At 49.3% G+C, this 19,352-nt stretch overlaps 2 protein-coding genes across 2 annotated transcripts in view; one reads left to right on the top strand and one right to left on the bottom strand.

Annotated features, from left to right (window-relative positions):
• Positions 1–9,280, bottom strand: part of MAP2K4 (mitogen-activated protein kinase kinase 4) — a 54,027-nt gene extending 44,747 nt beyond the window's left edge. Inside the window, exon 1 of the mRNA XM_064395125.1 lies at positions 9,146–9,280. Within this exon, the coding sequence (XP_064251195.1) occupies positions 9,146–9,242 (97 nt within the window). The 5' untranslated portion in view covers positions 9,243–9,280. The remainder of the gene's footprint in view (positions 1–9,145) is intronic.
• A 5,404-nt stretch (positions 9,281–14,684) lies between these two features.
• Positions 14,685–19,166, top strand: TMEM220 (transmembrane protein 220). The gene is made up of 6 exons (XM_064395427.1): positions 14,685–14,779; positions 14,875–14,904; positions 15,775–15,835; positions 16,896–17,019; positions 17,409–17,468; positions 18,457–19,166. The coding sequence occupies exons 1-6, from the start codon at positions 14,708–14,710 to the stop codon at positions 18,587–18,589; spliced, it is 480 nt and encodes a 159-aa protein (XP_064251497.1). The 5' UTR covers positions 14,685–14,707; the 3' UTR covers positions 18,590–19,166.
• The last annotated feature ends 186 nt before the right edge of the window (positions 19,167–19,352 follow it).

Here is a 19,352-nt window from a genome sequence, read left to right as displayed (position 1 = left end):
CTGCCAGTTCAGTTCCAGGCTCCCATTCAAGTCAGCCTGTCTATATTAAAGCAAATTACCAGACCTAGAAACATTGCAGGGCTTCATTGAAATTAACCGTGCATACACACAGTCTTCATTTCCCGTATTTTTGTAGGGCAGGAAAAAAGCAGCCACACTGACAAATCAGAGTGGGAATTTCTTCAACTCACAGAAGATTCCAAATGATGGCCCTGATGGGGAAGCCAGCTAAGCCCTCCCACACCATCCTCCAGACAGACACCCATGGGCCTTGGACACCAGCTCCCACCACTCCTGTCTCAATCTTTGCCACTTCCACACTTGCTGACAAGATCCTTCTCCCATCTGCTCAGCTGCAGTCCTCATCAGCAGGATCAGCAGGGATGAAACCACAGAAACAGGTCAGAGAGTGAATTTTTGTTCTTAGCCCCATGGACACCTAGCACTGATACACAGTGGCAAAACTTAACCCGTAAAAAGCCTATCTGGCTATTTATGACTCTGGCATAACCAGCTGGGCAGATAAGCTCCAGGCTATTACTCCAGTTCTTCTCAAAAATAAATACACTAATTAGAAATATATTTTAAAATAGATTTTGCATTTCAGGAGAATGCTGGCAGGCTTGTTCAGATACTCCACAACATGTGGCTCCAGTGCAGAAAGAACTCAATTGCCAAGCTGCTGCCTAAAACAGCATATATCTAAACCTTTACATCCAACCCTTTCTTCTTCCAACAGAAGTCTGAGCTCATTCACAACTCCTCTGTGTAAACTTGGGATACTAACTTACACCTTAGTGTCACACTTTCTAGCGACAACAGCTGGGCTGTATCAGACCAGAAAGCTGACCTCTTCCTCAATGACAAAGGAAACCAGCTCTAAAAGCTGACATGCAAATAGCCCACTTTCCACACACTGATTGTTGCAGCTACCCCAAGGCAAAAGGACCTTGAAGAACATCTCCTCAGCTCCCGGCCAGCATTGCACAAAGCTGACCATCCTCCCCCTTCCTTTCTGCCATGCAGGTTTCTGAGTGGGACAAGGGAAAAGAGGATAGCAAAGGTAGGATGAGGTTTCCAGAGTCTGGCATGAGGCCAAGTCCTGAACTGAGTGTTCAGGAGAGGAACTGGTCTCTACAGGAAAACTCGGACATGGTCCCACTGCTCCCCAGAAGAGATTTCCAAACGCACTGCTTTCATCTTAGTCCACAACCCCTCCCAGGTCAAACAACACAGCCATATGTTTTTAAAGAAACTGTTTTATCTCTGTCCACAAACCTCTTCAAAGTACAAACACTTTGCTTTCTGGTCCAAAAGCAAAGTGATAGCTAATTCACTTCAGAGAACCACTTCCAGAGAATTAGGTCCAAAGCAAACCACACAACCCTTCTGGTCCACAGATAAAAAAAAATAAGCCTAGACAAAAACGGATAAAGGATAAACTCCCATTCAGCTCAGCTGTCTGCTCCCAACAGCTGTCCTCCTTACACCACAGGGCATCTCCCGAAGCACCTCAGAAAGATCAGATAAATTATTCAAAACACAGACTAATTCCTGGCGCTTGGACTCTTTGTTTGCTCCAGGACCAGCAGAGCTGTCTGCTTCCTGGAGGGCTCGCCCTGCCTCCAGTAAAGGGCAAACACCCAGGCTTTGATTTGTAAAAGAGGAACTCAATTTAGCAGCTAACAAATAAACAATTTGTGCAATACACCAACTCCCATCTCCCTTGATGCTCATACCCACTAAATGCTGTCACTGTACCACCCGTGTGCTCAGCAGGTGAGCTCACCTGAGAGGAGAAACAGGAGGGAGATGGGCAGTGGTACTTGGCAACACCGTGTTGTGTTGTGTTTCCTCACTAACAGCAATAGCAGAGATCTCACCACCGAGGGTACAGCCTGAGGTGTCAAGGTCACACATTTTGGAAGATGCTCTGCAGCATCACATGATACTCCTGATGCAAATCCAGGCCAATGATACCTCACATGCCCCGCAAGGGATCTGTGCAGGCATGGAGCAGGCATCCAACAGGGCTGCAGAGAGCTCCACTGGGACTGTGCTTAAACAAACCTATGACATCCGACAAAAATCATGTTTGCACCTTTCCACCTAACCACGAGGAGACACGGACATGTTACACCTGCACGAACTGCAGGACTCATCTTGAAGAAACAGCCACCTAAGCACCAGGAAATGCACATCATGGGGAGCTTCAAGATCTAAAGCTTCCCCTCAAACAAAAGCAAACCCAGTAAGATTGCAGATGACCATAAGAACCAGACTAATGTAACATAAAATAAAAGTGGAATGAGAAGTTTAGAACCAAAGTCAGCACCACAGACTGTCCAGAACACCAGCTCCAAAACACAAATGTTCAGGCTGACAAGGCTTCACTGCTGAGGCAGAGCAAGTTTCCAACTCTCCTTTCCCTCCTTAGTATTTCCAAATGTATTTGGCTGCCAAAGTTTATCAGTCATCTTTTACGTACTTTGGTTTAAAATACATCCCTACTGTCCTCTGGGTGCTCCTAGTTTACTGTATTAAATGACAGGAATTAGTTCAAGTCTCTCCTACTGCAAATCTCCCTGCAGTCTATCCTTCCCTGCAGCTTCAGGGTCTCAGGAAAAAGGCCAATTCACTCAGACACAATTCCAAAGAGGGTAAACAGGTCCTGAGCTGGGACCACTCATGAGGCAAGGGGACAAACATGGTCCAACATGGGAAATGCCTACAAGGTGAACAAACAGATGGGCTGTGTATGTTAAAGGTACATGTACATAAAAGGTCCATCCATTCCAGCTCTTGCAGTCAGTTCAATGCTGGCAGCACAGGAGCACCCCTTCGACAGGCTGCCACATGAGGTGTCACCTGCAGTGGCAGTTTTCCAAGCATCTCATATACAGTTTACATAAATCCACCTAGCACACCTCAGCAGGAGACCTGTAACTGAAATAACTTGTGCAACAACTCAGCAGCAGTACAAAGGGGTGGGTGGGGGTAGAAAACGGTGCAGAGTCACAGCAAAAAATATTTTGTCTTGTTCAGACAACATAACCACAAGTAAAAACCAAAGCTCCAAGGCTGCACAAATCCTCCCTGCAATCCTGTCCCAGGAGAAGGAGACGAAACCCACTCTCCCTGCATTTCACACTTCATGAACAATGGCTTAACCCCTCGGCACCTTCAGGATAACTCTGAGCACTTTCCTTCTCACTGATTTTGATAATCAAGTATTTCAATATTTTGACAGCCAAGTCTGTGCCAACTGCAAGGGATGAGCCTCAACTCACGTTCCTGACATCCTCCAAACCAGAAGGACAAGGAACATGCAATAGCTGCTCCATTCTCAGCCTAGCAGAGACTCAGTATTCAAGTTATCTATGAGCTGAACTGAAGAAATGGGTGAAGTGTCTCTCTCCAGGGATTTACCATGAGTAACTACTGCACATTTAGTAAATCAGCTACAGTAACACACCTTTTTGAAAGACATTTTTCCATGCTCAACAAGCACTGCACTGTCATTTACCCATTGCTCACAAATCAAACAAATCCAAAGCATGAAAAGAAACCTGAGTACCCAGAAGACAGACAAAAGCCCTTTGCAGGGAACACCAGCAGCCTGGAATAACACAGTGCAAGATTCACATTACTGAAGGCATTGGCCAAGGGAGCAGCAGCAGAACTGCACAGGGAGAACCAAAACCAGAAATCAACTAACCTGATCTTTAAAATGCAATAACTCCTACACAAATAGACCTAAAGACAAAGATTCTTTTGAATGAGTGTCATTGGAGGGATTCATTGGAGGGATTTCTCATTGCAGAAGAGATGTTACAGCCCAGCCACCATAAATGACCAGGATCAACAAATGAATCCCAAAAACATTTGTTCATCTCTCCAAAGCCAGCAGACAACATTGTAAAATAATAAAAATAGTCCATATTTACCAGAATATCCATGAAGAAGCCAATATCCCAAGGTGATACCTCTCAAACCACAGTGAAAAGATTCACCTGCCAGTATCAGGCAGGTTTTCCTCAGCCTGCTGCTGTAGCATTGCAATCCCCACCTTCCTGAGTGGATGCTGCTGTCTGAGTACAAGGCAGAAGAGCAAGACACACATGCACATCTAAGGAGGCATTTAAATGCAATGAAGCCCATTTTAAATGAGGTACATGAGAGCAGGGAACATCACCAGCACCTCTCCAACGCTGCCCAGATCAGCGCCCTCCAGCCTTTCAGAGGATGCCAGAAGAATCACATCCATTCAGAGATTTTTATACCTTCTTTATAAACATAACTTCAGTGGAGCCTGGAGGTGGATATTTCCTGCCAGTTCCTACCCACAGGGCAGAGCACTACACAAACACCCTGCACAGCTTCTTCCCCTCACAGTTTTCCTTTTCAGCCTCCAAAGGCTACAACAGGTAGCCTGCTTCCTCCACCAGGAAGCAGAACTCCATATTTTCTCTCACATAAAATCTTATCAAACCTAAATCCAACAGAAGACATCCAACTTCAAAGCTGCATGATGCTAAAAAGCTGTTTATGTGTGTTTGATACACGCAGAGCTTGATATGGTTACACAAGATTCCTGTAATCAGTGCTTCACTGCATACATACAAATTTAATTTCGGGAACTCCCCAACAACATGACGTTTGGAAAGCACACATTTTTGGCTTTTTCTGCTTCCTCACAAAACTCATCTTTCTCTTGCAGGATAACTCTCATTTTGATGGGCAACAGTGTGACTTCCACACCTCCTCGCTTCCCCAAATAAACAGAAAATAACTGAAAAGCTCTCCCAGCATCTGGGGAGACTAACTAGTACTTTTGGGCTGCCCCTTTACCAGGAAAACAGACATCTCAAAACCATCAGTTGATTAAAGTGAAACAAAATAGAAAGACAAAATGCAAAACCATATGCCCACATACCAACACAACCCTACACACACAAGCTTATGCCAAGACTCAAACACAAAGCACACGTGGCCATAATGCCCATACAGGAATAAACTGGGCACAGAAATGAACTGAAATACACTGATTTGCTCACCACACAACTTTTATTGCTCTTAATGAATGCAAATATGTCCAAGTAGACGTACACCCATCGATCTGCCAGAGTCAGCCTGCATCAGTGCTGTCTGCTCACACACATGGTTTGATAATTCCACCGAGGGCAAGAGTGAGGAGGGGAAGAGCTCCATTCACCCCATGCACTCACCAAGGCAGCAAGCAGCAGAGGAGGGCACGGGAACCATGGCATCTCTAACAGAATTCCCACACTGAGGATCAGTCCGGCTGCAGTGAGCCCACAAATGGTTTCAAGCAATATTCTGCTTCTGCCTGCTGTGTGCAGGAGCCACGATCACTCCACTGACACAGTGTACATCACACACCCACACCAAATTCACCGTGACCGACAAAGTCCATCACAAATATGAACAGTTCCTGACCTCAAAAAGCCTCCCAGCAGCTCTTTTCTGCCAGAAAGAGAAAGGTACAGGACAGATTTTCCTTGTAAATAGGAACTGATCACCCAACTTCAGTAAGCCACCGATGTCATGAATGGCACCCAAGGGTAAGAGAGGGACTCTAGTTCATCTCCTCACGCACTCAGACACCTCTTAACAACCTCCCTGCCTCATACCCACAAAGGACTCTCTCACCAGAGACAGACCTCCTCTGATTTTCTGCTGAAATGGCTGGAGTCGACTGAAGAGGGCAAAGACATCAGTAAGGGAGCAAACAGGACCACACACACATGAAGGGAAATGAGAATCCCAAATTCTGGCTGAACAGGTCAGGAATTCCCACCCAACACATCTGAGGCGTGATGTACACTCTGAGAAGACACAGGCAGTAGCTCTGCTTTGCTTTTATAGAGACACCAGAGCACACCAGGCAGTGAGTATTTGGAGAAGTCCCAGTTGCCTCCAAGTCTTCCTGAGCGCCCAATGCAGCTGAGCTGATTCCATAACCATCGGTGACAAGTGGTTCCAGTTCCTCTTTGGCACTGTAGCTAGGATGAGTGACTCCACAGGTTTTAATTAGAATCAAAATTCTCCCTATGCCTTGGAATAAACTACATTTCTAGATTTCATACCACCTTTCTTCAAATTATCACTTTCTGAGTAATGTTAGCAGTAATGACTATTACTAATTTTGGCAATGAGAGAAACACGAAATTGCTCCAATTACAGTTTGGGTGCTGGTTTTTCCTTAAAGCACTGTCAAAGGTATCCTACTTCCCACACAAAACATCCAGGACACCAAATACTCAGGACTGTTCCTGAACTTTAACATTACACATAAATAAGAACGACAACTCTTCACACTGCCAGTCACCAGCATCTGGACAGACTTCATTTAGTGTGCATGCAACAGACATTTTAAAAAATTACTGAATAGGATCTATTTTAATACTCAGAATTCCAGCTCTCCTTTGTCTCCAAGCTGTGCCTTGAACACAGCACCATGAATTGCAGTGGCCAGGAGACTCTTTGGGAAGAAACGAAGCTCCAGGTCCTTAGGCATGGGCAGCTGATCCAGGTAGCCAAGAGAAGACCTGAGAGTGAAGCTGGGGCATGCTTCAGAAAAAGGGTGAATAATAATAATAATAAGGCCTGAAGCAACCCCTTGCTTGATCACCAGGCTTGAGAGCCATGGCTGCACAGTGAGCCCAGCACCAGGACAGGGCAGTGTCCCTTCACTTCTGCATTGTCACCTGGAGGACTTTAGCCTGTGTGCATCAAAAATGGTGTAGGATACAGAATTAAAACCAAAACTGGGCGGCCTGCAGAGGCCTTCTGGATCTGCTGCCCTTGCCCCGGACATCAATGTGATAGGCATCAATTCTCCCCTGTACCACCATCCTCACAACGCTTCCCTACCCTCAGGCCCTGACGAATGCCCTGACAGCTGACACTCAAGACTGCCAGCCTTGACACCAACACAGAAACCTCCTGCAAGGGACTCTCACCTCAGGCAAGCTTGCCCAAGCACATGGCCTCTGGGCAGGGTCTCCAAAAGCAACAGACTGCTGCCCAGGGGAGCACTGTCACAGTCCTTTGGCACGGGAGTTCCACCCTCTCCCACTCCCACCTCCTTCGCAGAAGCAGTTGCACAAGCCAGGTCAGAGTGTTTGTGGCTGAAAATTAACTGAGCAAAACTTTTTTTTTTAAATATAATTACTTGTTTCCAGCTTAATGACTTCCCTGCTCCACCTTGTCATGCTGTTTAAACCAATTAAATCGAGTCCTACCTGCTCTTCTCCCCACCCACCAATGCATTCCTGCACCTCCCTTGCTCCACTGCCTGCCCAGGAGCACAAGCACAAGCTGATCTTCCCAACTGTGGAACGCTTGACACTTTTGTGGGGTTTTCTTTGTTCAGCTCAGCTTGCCTTGGCGTCAGCAGGAACTCGTGTTGTGGGCAAGGGCACTGTGCATCTTGGAGAGCAGCCCGAGCTGCCCCAGCAGCCTGCACAGCACCTGCAGCCACGTCCAGCCCCTTCCCATCCCACCCAGGTGCTGTGGCAGCACAGCTCCTCCTGGGACAGTTTCTTGCATGTTCCAGGAACCATCAGTCACAGCAACCTGGGCTCGAGCCCAGGCAGGATCCCACACACAACTCCTCCTGGGACACCTGAACACTCACCTGTACCTTGGGGAAAACCACCAGCACTTGGGCACCATCACACAAGCCCTCAATCCACATTTCAACAGCCACCTTAACCAGCCACAGCAGAACCAAGTGCCCTTCCTCCACTGGACACGGCTGCATCACCACAAGCTCACCGGGCATCACAGGTGCCAGGGTGCAAAACCAACTCTCAGCCCTGGAACATCCAGGTGATTCAGAGGAACGACTCAAATATGAGAAACGGGTCAGGTGGAAATACAATGGGCAACATTGAGGGTTTTACTGTGACTACAAGAACAAGCCTTGCTATTATTAAATCACAATTGTTTTGGCATATCATGGTAAAGTTTATAATCCATGCATTTAATGCACAAAGTCAGGGATGCTGCTTTTTGAAAGATGGATAATACTACCTTTACAAGGCCCAAAAGGTTCCAAATCCTTCATGTAGGGGAAGCTAGAAGGAGCGAAAATTCACCTTTTGACTCCAAATATACCAAGCTCTTCAGTTTAACCATCAGTTCTCTGCCCAAACAAGTCCCCACCAGTCTCAGCACAGTCCGTACCAGGACCAACAAAGAATATGGCAAATAACAGTGACAAACATTATTTCACAACAGCACCCGCACTTCTGTCACAGAGAGAGCAACCTTTCCTTTTTCCTGGTTCCAAAACAGGGTAAACTGCTTCTTTAATATTACCATCCCTGTATTTAATTTAAAGAAACAAACTAGCACTGTGCCTCCTCAGCCTAATAAGGCCTATAATCTTTTTCAAGCAGAGAGTGGATTTCAGTGCTCTAACTTTAAATGAGAAACTCAAAGGGTTTGCTGAGGCCTTTCTGAAAAACAAATATCCCGTTTTTGCAAGGCTGCTCAACCATCAACAAGTGCCGGTGGAAACCAACACGACCCGCTGCAGCACTGTAAATTTCCATCGGAACGGAACGAAACTGAATGAAACTGAACGGCAACTTCGCGCTGAACCGATTTTACTTGAGCGTTTGCCCTGAGAAAAGCACACGGCGGAGGCTCCGGCCGGGGCCCGGCCGCACCGCGGGGCTCCTGCGGGCACGGCCGCGCTCGGCTCCGGCCGCCCCAGGGATGCTGCTGCAGCCGCGGCCTGCCGCGGTCACCCGGAGCGCCCGCAGAACCGCTCCCGGCCGGGAGAGGCCGGAGCCGCGTCCAGCCCGGCCTTTGTCCCGGCGGCCGGGGCCGGGCTCCGGGCAGGCCCCGCGCTCCGGCAGCCCCGGCGAGCAGGGCCAGGGCCGCGCTTCCTCCCGCCGAGCGCGCCGGGCGCGGCCAGGCCGCCAGCGGGGCAGGCCCGGAGCGGGGCCGCCGGGGCCGCGCCGAGCCGGGGCCGGGGATTTCCGCTGCACAGCCGCGGCCCAGCGCGGGGGGCGGCAGCGCCCAGGGGTCCCCACGGCCCGGGCAGGGCGAGACCTGCGGCGGCTCGGGCCCGGCACGGCCCGGCGCTGCCCGGCCCGGCGGTGCTTACCCTGCATGCTGCTGCTGCTGCTGCTGCTGCCGGCGGCGCCCGGGCCGGGCCCGCTCCCGCTCCCCCCGGAGCCGCCGCTGGGGCTGGGAGTCGCCATTGTGCGCGGAGCGGGAGCAGCGGCGGCGGCGCTGCGCAGGGCCCTCCCCGGCAGGGCAGGACACACGGCCCCGCCGCCCGTCCGCCCCCGGCTGGGGCCGCGAAACCCCTCCCCGCCGGGGCCCCGCGCCTGCGGCACCGCTGCGGCGCGGCGGAGGCGGCGCTGCCGCCCGCGGGGAGCCGCGCATCCCCGCGCGGTGCTGCGGGGCCGCTGCTGCCGCCCCGGGCCGGGGGGCACCGCCCGCAGGGGACCCCGCGCCGCGCCCCGACATCTGTGCTGTCCGCATCCCCTCGGGGGCCCGCAGCTTTGTAGCATTTCTCATCTGCATCCTAGGGTTAGGGCTTCTCCCCTCGCGAACTTCTCCCCACTCCCTCGGGACCACAGGGCACAACTCCTTGCTGTGCTTTGCCGGACACTCAGCCTCTTCCTGCCATCATCAGTCTCCCCCTCATTCTCTTTCTTCTCTTGGTCACTGCTGTTCATGCCAGCACATGGTTTCGGACCATTCCTCTTAAGTCCGGCAAACCCACGCTCCTATTCAAAGGGGCAGCACAAGCTGTGAATTAGAGCAGTGAAATTGTTGCCCCGATTTCACTGTGGTCCCTCTCCAGCCTGCTGCATGACCTAGGGGAGTCCCTTCACCTACAGGAGGCCTTGTGTCCTCATCTTTGTAGTACAAACAATACTGACGCTTTTTCTGAATGGAGATGGGCTGAGGAAAGAGCTGGACATCCCATGTATTAGAAGTTCGAGGACTCTTTCCCTGCTGCTCCATTGCCCAGGTTGCCACGGAGGTGATAATACAGCCCTGAGTTCCATATCTTTCCTTTCTCTTCCCTGTTTTGCTTAAGCCTTCTCTTCTGCATTAACCCCTGAGGGCAGGGCCAGGGCTGGCACCTTGCAGACTTTGATGCACAAACCTAGTGCCTACTGGCAAACACTGACTTCCACTTCTGCTGTGTGCCACCTACATGTGTTTGCTTACAATTAGCTAAAGTCATACTTTTCCTTCACTGCAAATCTAGGAGGATCAACAATATCTATTCTGACTTGTTTGTGAAACCTTTCCTTAAAGACCTCCAGTGATGGGGATTGTGCCATTCCCTAGCAATCTGTTCTGGCACACATCCTAACATGATCCAAAAGCCTAACTCCAGGGGCTTCTTAAAATTTCAAATCCTTTACATCCTGCCCTGTTCACTATGGCCATAGCCTTCTTCAAAATGACCCCCTGGGCACTTGATGTGCAATGATGAACTGCAATGTTCCCCTTCTTGTCCTTGCCTCAGCTTTCTCTTCTACACATTACATCAATTCATTTCCTTCAGCCTTTCTTCATGTTTCCTATGCCTCCCAGCACCCTCACTGACCTCCTTTGATTTTTTTCTCTGTCCATCTGCATTTTTTGAAGTACAGCATCCTTAGCTAGGCATACTATGCCAGCTTGCCTTTGAGGCTACAGCTCACATGCTCCAGGATGGTGTTTGCCTTTTCCATTGCTGGTGTTCAGTTTGCTCTCCATTACACTGTAGACTCTTCTTTTGGGAGGGGAGTGTTTTTTGGATTGCTGAGGTTCTTTTTTTGAAAACTGCATCCACCCAGTTTCCTCACCTCAATGTGTGTTGCTTCCTGCTCATAAAAGTAATGCTGGAAGTTGCACGTGTTGAATATTGCTATGTAGAATGCAGGCCATTTTTCCATGTAGTGCTGAATCCCGTTGTCTTTGCTGTCCTCAACAGTCTGGAGCAATTAGCAGTTTTAATAAGGCAGTCATGGGTGTTAATCATCCAGGCTGTTAACTGAAGTAATTAAAAAGATCTGGCATCAGAATGGACCCCTGCAAAAATCCTCTGAATATATCCTTCCATTTTTACAAACACTGATAATTAGAACTTGTGGTACAATGATCTCACCAGTTTTACACTCACCATGCCCTTATATCTTCTTAAGAAGGGGTCAGGACAGCCAATATTAAAAACGTTCCTAAAGTCCACATAGGTGACATCTGTTACTTTTCACTTTATTCCTAAAACATTGTGCCACACCAGGATGTGAGAGTGGTTTGTCTGCATTTTTCCTGATGTGCTCTTCTCTCTGCAACCAGGACATCATCCACCCCTTATTCTGTACCGTTTACATCATGCCCAGATCTTATACTTCCCAACTATGTTATATACATATATGTTCACATAACTCTACACGAGCACAGCTATTATTTCAGTAGTCATGGCCATCCTCACCAAGATGAATCTGCTGAGTTCAGTTACTCCATGGCTGGTGTATCTGGAGCAGTCCATACTCACTGTTCAGGGTAGCTATGACATACAGTGGCATTGTCATTGAACAACCAATATGACATATGAAATTCAACATTACAGACTGCTCTCATCCAGAAATCAAATCTCCTTGAGGTACATACCATGTTTCCCTGTCCTTCTGCATTACTCACCTGGTGCACCCATGTCCTTGAGCAAAAACAATCCCAGGGATGGGTTTGCCTTTGCTTCAGAAATGTGTTCTCTAAAGTTGGTCAATCAGGGAACACGGGGCTGCTCCCATTCTCAGGAAGGTGGGCCCCATCCTTCCCTGCTCCTGGCACCTGATCCACCAGTTTAGGCAACTAAACCCAGAGCCCTTTTGGCAATATCAGCTGTGCAACCGTGCTTTATCTATAGATGTCCCCACTGGAATTGCAGTCAGGATTCTGCAGCCAGGAACACACCAAAGGCCCTGATCCCTTCACCTGCCCACCCAGGGCCTTTTAATCACCTTTGATCCAATCTAAACCAATCTGTGACCATTCAGGACACAAGGACGAGGGCCATTATGAAATGGGTCACTGTGATGGGTGGCTATGGCTGTGGTATAGTAAAATCTCTGACTCTCAATATCACAGCTTGGCTGCAGGGTCCATCCCTGCTGCCTCTCTTCTTTACAGGTGGAGCTCCCACAGTGAAGACAAGCTCGGACTGCTGTGGGGTGAGTAGCAGATCCAGAGAGTCATAAAGAGGGAAGCTGTTTTGCCTAATATCGAGGAACAAGTAGCTCAAGTTCCACTCAAGGATACTAAAGGTTCTTGGCCTCCCTCTCATGGGAGAAGTCAGTATTGCCTTCTGCCGACATTGCTGTGTCCTGCCGCGGGTGCCTGGAGGAAGTGCTCAGGATAGTTGGTAAAGCTTTAAAGTGAACAGCCCCGACCTTTTCTTTGCAATAAGCACACCCAGCACTGAAAGACGTTTTTATTTGTAAGGCACGTTACAGCCTGATTGCTTTTGAATTCCATTTAGCTCAATTGGCCAGAGCACGATGCTACCATGAAGGCTGTGGGTGTGATCCCTGTATGTGCCATCCACTCAAGAGCTGGACTTGGTGATCCTTATAGGTTCTTCCAGCTCAGAATATTCTGTGATTATGTGAATTAGAGCAGTAAAGAATGCCACAGTTGCTAAACCAATGCCTCCTTCCGACCATATCCTCAGGAGAGGCAGAGGGGCCTTTTGGCTTCCCTTGCTCTTGTGTCACTGAACTTTGGTCACTCACAGGATTGCCAAACCTTCCATGCCATGCCTCCCAAGTGCCCATTAGAAGCTTAATTCTGCCAGCCCAGCCTTCCCTTCCCCTCAACAAAGTCCTGTCCCACACCACGCAGGGCCCTGGATGTGTCTGCCCAGCTGTTTCTCTGCTTCCTTCCCAGTCTCTCTCAGTTTCTCCCATCTGTTCCCTCTCCCCTCCTGGCTGTGCAGCCCATGAGATGTCAAAGAGCAGCCCAGCCATGACAGAAACTAGGTGGGCTGTGCAAATTTACACAATAGCTTGTGATCAGACAAATTAAAGATCCAAAGACTTCATCACAGATTAATTGAAGACACCTTTTTCTGGTGTCTTCAATTTTCATATTGAAGATCAGCTAGTATGGTTGGAAAAAATGGGCAGTGACTCATAATTTTGTTTCCCACACAAAGAACTGGTGTGCCTGAAAAGCTTGGCTGCTTTTATTTTCCTATCATATTATGCTAATAATTATTATGCTAATGAAATACATGCTCTTACATTCTTCTTACATTTTTATCACCACTGTTGCTTTTTAATCCTTGACATTTTCATTTTCTAGCCCAAAATTACTTCCCCTCTGTTAGAAAATACATTCAAGAGCCTATCCTTGACCTGGAAACAAGGCATGAAGGTGATTTATTACTAGAGCTCTGCTTCTTTTGAGGTGAGGGGTAGGGACTCTCACAAAGACAACTCTTATTTCTCTGTGGCTTTATTTGCAGTAATTTAATCTCTTGTAATCTGCTCAAGGAAAGAAAGTTAAAATTAAGATGAGAATGAATCCTCTGCACAAATGTGAATACATTTACACGTCCTCCACATAACAATTCAGCAAGACCGGATTCTGTTGGGTGCTGAGGGAACTGTACGATTCTGAAACTGAAATTGAAAGACATGATCTCACAGAGGCTCGGGTTTGGTAAATATCACATTTCTAAAGGACCCACTTTCAATTCATCACTTACTATCACTTATCATCATAAATTATCAGCGAACAATGGCACAATGCTATTCTTCTGAGGAACATCCTTTTTGTTGGACTACACAGAATGGCCGAATCTCTTAAACACAAAACTATTTCCGAACCATTACAAAAATAACAGAATGGTTTGGGTTAGAAGCGGCCTTAAAACTCATCTCATTTAGCCCCCTGCCATGGCAGGGACACCTTCCACTGTCCCAGGCTGCTCCAAGCCCCGTCCAAGCTGGGATGGGGATCGGGAGCGGGGCCGGGATGGGGATGGGAATAGGGACCCGGGATCGTGGATGGGAATAGGGATCCGGGATCGGGGATCGGGATGGGGACCGGGATGGGGATCCGGGATGGGGATCCGGGATCGAGGATCGGGATGGAGATCGGGATCAGGGCCGGGATGGGGATCGGGATCGTGGATGGGAATAGGGATCCAGGATCGTGGATGGAATAGGGATCCGGGATCGGGGATCGGGATGGGGACCGGGATGGGGATCCGGGATCGAGGATCGGGATGGAGATCGGGATCAGGGCCGGGATGGGGATCGGGATCGTGGATGGGAATAGGGATCCGGGATCGGGGATCGGGATGGGGATCCGAGATGGGGATCCGGGATCGGGGATCGGGATCGGGATCAGGGCCGGGATGGGGATCGGGATCGTGGATGGGAATAGGGATCCGGGATCGTGGATGGAATAGGGATCCGGGATCGGGGATCGGGATGGGGATCCGGGATCGGGGATCGGGATCGGGATCAGGGCCGGGATGGGGATCGGGATCGTGGATGGGAATAGGGATCCGGGATCGTGGATGGAATAGGGATCCGGGATCGGGGATCGGGATGGGGACCGGGATGGGGATCCGGGATCAGGATCGGAATCGGGGCCGTGGCCCGCCCGCGTCCCGCCCCTCTGTCCGTCCCTCTGTCCCGCCCCGGCCATGGCGGCGCGGCTGTGGCGGCTCTGCAACCTCCTCATGGCCGCCTTCTTCGGGCTGGCGGCCGCCGTGCAGGTGAGGCCGGGGCTCCCCTCCCGTCCCCTCCGCTCCCCTCCCCGGGAGCGCGGCCCCGGCCGGGCCGGGGTCTCAGTGCGCGCCTCCCGCTGCAGGTGAACGACCCCGACGCGGGGCTGTGGACGGTGAGTACGGGCCGCCCTTCCCCTTCCCCTTCCCCTTCCCCTTCCCCTTCCCCTTCCCCTTCCCCTTCCCCTTCCCCTTCCCCTTCCCCTTCCCCTTCCCCTTCCCCTTCCCCTTCCCCTTCCCTTCGGCATCTCCTGCCCGGGGTCCCGGCGCCCCCAGCCCGCTCCGCTAACGCCCGTCCGATCCGGGGCTGCCGGAGGAAACCTGCCGGCTCCCAGCTGAAGAGCGGGCAGCCGCCGGGAAAGCGATATCTCTGCTGCTGGAATCCGCCCGTGCTCCCAGATCTGCCCTGTTTCAGCCCAGCAGAGCGTCTCTTGCCTGTGCAGCTCAGCCGGGTCTCCGAGGGGACGGGGAGCGAGCCCCGTTGCGGTGCCGTCCTGCCTCGGGCACCGAGCAGCGCCTGTTCCCGGTCCTGGCTGCGGGTGGTGGGACAGTCTGTGTGTGCGACAGGAGCTGCTGGCCGGGCAGGGGCTGCCCTGCGTGCCCTGGGTGGGTGAGCCCCTCTGACAGCGGCACCAAACGCCCCAGCGCGGGTGGAGGGTTTGGGGAGCCCAGGGCTGGGCAGGAGCCTGTGCCATCAGGGTCAGGATTCAGGGAAGGGGCTCTGCAGTGCTTGGTCAGACAGCCAGCGTTCTGGAAGCCAGGAGCAGAGGAACAAGGGCTGGCTGAGGGCTGCTGGCCCAGGATTTTGGGTGGTGATGGTGAAGATGAGCACTGGCAGTGCCAGGGCATGCCGGAGGGCGAGGGACTGGGATGTGCTCTGTGGCTCTGACAAACTGTGCGAAGGGGAGAAGTGCTGCTGTGGCTGGGCATTTCTGCTTCCTGAGCTTGCTAAGTTTTGCTACCGAGTAGATTTATGTCATTAACAGGTTGTCTACTTAGTGCCAGCTGCCCTGACACTGCTTGTCAGCATCAACCCTTCAATAACAGGTATGACACTGGTGTGCAAAACAGTCTCTGCTCAAATTTTGCCCTCAAAAGGTTGTTGTCTTGCCTTTTTTTTTCCCTAATTGAGGCAGATTAGAATCAGGCTGTGTAGAAACACATCCTACAACCTTCTGAGGGCAAAAAGCTGCAGGACCTATTTCTACAGAAGCTGGTCATTGTTTTAGTGCTGGTGGCTGGACAGGCTGCAGGTGAGGAGAGGAGCCCAGCAGAAAGCCCAGCTGCTGGGATGGGCATGCCTTTGCACCCCAATTCCAGCTTAGAGCCTCCTGGAGCAGAAACCTGGGAGCATGCTGTGAACCCAGCTCTGTGTTGACCTTAGCAATTGACTTTGTTTCATTGTTGTAAATCTGTTTTTGTTTATCTACCTCGTGCAAAAGCAGCTGAGCTTTGCACAGTCCCATGAAAGTGCTAAAGGTCTTGTTCAGTGCCAGGTATTGCAGCTGCCCCACAGAGCCCTGGGCAGCAATAGGAACATTCAAAGGCTGTGTTTCCAACAGTGTGTTTTGTGAGGAATAACAGCAGTTCAGAGGATCATTCAGATCAGATTTGTTTCAAGTCTTCAGAACACAGTTAAGACTTTTGTATTTTAATTCAGTGGAAATAATTTTAAATAATACACAAAGTGACTGTATCTGTTCTGGCTGAATACTTATGGTGAATAGACTAAAAATCACACTTAAAAAAGAAAACCTTCAGGAGTGCATGGTGTTGTCACACATTACACCATTGCAGTCTCTTGGCATTCTGGCCACCTTAACATATAAACTGGCAGCATTCCTAAGTTCAGAACTCATGAGGCTTGTGTTTTGAATATTTCAGGGGAGGTTCTGCCTGATCAATAGAATCTGTATGTTAAACTCATAGTTATGGTTTTCCTTGTGCCCAGATCTGTATAAAATAAAGATTATAATAGCACAACGTCTGCAAAACTACAGGTTTATGTAAATTCACCAAGGGGTATTTGCCATTCAGGTCTGTGGAAGAACCAGATGGGTTTACTTCATTCTTCAAGATAGTGGCTGACAGTTTATTTTTTCCCCAGACAATGGTGTTTGGAGGAGCCTCTGTGACCTTCATTCTGCTGGCTGTGTTGTTGGGACCATTGCCTTGGCTTGCTCTTTGTTTGCTCACGCTCAAGGAAACATTTTTCATGAAGAGGAAGGCAGGTAAGCAGTGGGTTTTATTTGCCCCTGCCCAAATCCAGCTCACCAGGCCATCTCCTCCTGGTGTCACCTTCCTTCATTTCCTGGGCTGTTTCAGTGAGAGCTGTTGGTCCAGAGGAATCAGACCAAAGAGGAGGGACCATGATGCTCCAAACCAGTGACTCCTTGGAGACAGGGAAGGGAGCAGTCATTTCTGCAGGAATTTCTGCAGCTGTTTAGCTAACATGTCAATTTGTACATTTGTAGTGTGAAACAAAGTTACTCTTTGTAAATACCTTTATAATTATAATCCTAGTAAAATATATTGAACTTCTCCAAAGGAGCAGCCACTACTGTTTTGGAGGCAAAATTTGTATTGTACTTTCTGATCCATTTTTTGTTTGGCTTTTTAGAGAATTGTTTGGTCTGGTGATTATTGCAATATGGATGAGTCTTTGTCGCAGTTCAGCAAAGTAAGTTTTATTTTCTCTTTTTTTATAATGCATTCCAATGTTCACATTTAGTGACTAGCTCCTTGAAAACACGCAGTTGATTTTGCTGTTTTGCTGTTTCATGTCACCCTCTGAACCTTCCAGATGCCCAAGCAGTAGCAGCTGGTGCTACAGCCTGGAGGATCTTGCACAGATAAAAGTTGGGGCAGGGGGGAATGTAAGGCTACACGAAGCACTTTTTTTGGCCCCTTGCCATAATAGGGGCATTTTCCCTTTGCTTAAGGTGCATTTTTAAATTCCAGCTAGTTTCTGTAGCCTGAGTTGTCAGAAAATTCTTTGTGTCTCTCCAGTATAAGATTAGTGATACATCCATCCACAGGAGCCCCATTAAATTGGCCAAAGGCTCTCTGCTCTTTCCAGCTGCAGGCAGATGTGACTGCTGTGTGGTGGCTGTAGCAGTGGCCAGGGACATCCTGGGCTGTCCCATCATGGTGTGGTCAGCTGGATGAGGACAGTGCCTGTCCCCTGTGCTGGCACTGCTGAGGCACCTCCAGTGCTGGGGCCACATTTGGGGAAGGGTCTGGAGCACCAGGAGTCACCAGGGGAGCTGGAGTGGCTCAGTCTGGAGAAAAGGAGGCTCAGAGGGGACCTTTTCACTCTCTACAACTCACTCACAGGCGGGTGCTGCCAAGGCTCTGCTTCCAGGGAACAGTGACAGGACCAGAGGAAACAGCCTCAATTTGTGCCAGGAGAGGTTGAGATTAGATCCTAGGGAAAATTTCTTCACTGAAAGAGAGGTCAGGCATTGGCACAGGCTGCCCAGGGAGGTGGTGGAGTCACCGTTCCTTAAAGTGTTCAAAAAAAAAAAGCACTGGATGTGTCACTTCACTGTAGGATTTAGTGGGTGTGGTGGTATGCAGTCCAAGGTTGGACCTGATGATCATGGAGGTCTTTTCCAGCCTTAAAGATTCACTGATTTGAAGCAGCTCTGTTGGATTTGTTCTTACAGGAGTCCCCTGGGAGGAGCTCGTTTGGTTGCTGCAGTTGTTGTTGCCCTCTTCCCCTTTGTTTCGTGGCTGTACATTTATGTGAACAAAGACGTGCGAGAATCTTGGCCAACACACTGCAAAACCGTGATGTGATTGGGTGGGAGAAAGTCTGCAGTGACTATTACAGGAACTGTGCTGACCTTATTTGCCTTTGGTTTTGGTGCTTAATGAAAGGTGTCAGTTTGATAGGACCCAAGAATACCTGGCTGCTTCCAGCAGTGCCAGCTGAGATTTGGTAAAATGCTGAGGAACACTGTCAAATCTGAGTGGGGGATTTTTCTATGGAAACTGTTAATCTTGCTGCTTCTTAAATTTTCCAAGCACCTTGACCTAATGTCTGTCCTGATGGTATATTCAAGGTGTCACTGTATCCCTGGATTACTCTCCAATCACCTCATAGTTTGGGATATCTAAAATTTACTATTCTGTAATATAAGGGGCAAATAAAGCAAATACTATTTTTAATAAATGACTGTTTACAGCCACAGAACTTTCAAAAATGTGCCTGGATAATCCATTTCAGACTTCTTGGAAAACTTGAGCAGTCTGTATTTCTGTCCTGTGCTAAAATCATATGTAGAATATATCTGAAAAAAAATATTTTTGCTATTATCTTTAACTGAAAGTCACTGGTTTTACTGAGTAATAAACACTATTTTTTATAAGAAAACTTAATGAAAGCCTCTGTATCTTTTTTCTTCTGGGAGATGCACATTCAAGCCTGTCACCAGCAGATGTGGGCACTGTCACAACTCTGCTGCTCACCTAATTTTTCTTGGAAAGCAGGACCCACACAGAGCCCTGCAGCAGCAAGCATGTCCCACTATTCATCCTGGAGAAGGAAGCACAGGTGGAT

This window comes from Passer domesticus, chromosome 20, assembly GCF_036417665.1.
Source record: "Passer domesticus isolate bPasDom1 chromosome 20, bPasDom1.hap1, whole genome shotgun sequence".
Classification (NCBI taxonomy): Eukaryota; Metazoa; Chordata; class Aves; order Passeriformes; family Passeridae; genus Passer; species Passer domesticus.
The sequence above is the reverse complement of the archived record's forward strand: the minus strand, read 5'-3'. Positions and strand labels throughout refer to the sequence as shown.

What these genes read in the sequence shown, in the direction of transcription:
- TMEM220 (XM_064395427.1), top strand. Translation starts at nt 14,708, where the DNA reads ATGGCGGCGCGGCTGTGGCGGCTCTGCAACCTCCTCATGGCCGCCTTC. An exon ending in CCGACGCGGGGCTGTGGACG is followed by an intron (nt 14,905 to 15,774) that starts GTGAGTACGGGC and finishes TGTCATTAACAG; the next exon opens with GTTGTCTACTTAGTGCCAGC. An exon ending in CATCAACCCTTCAATAACAG is followed by an intron (nt 15,836 to 16,895) that starts GTATGACACTGG and finishes TTTTTTCCCCAG; the next exon opens with ACAATGGTGTTTGGAGGAGC.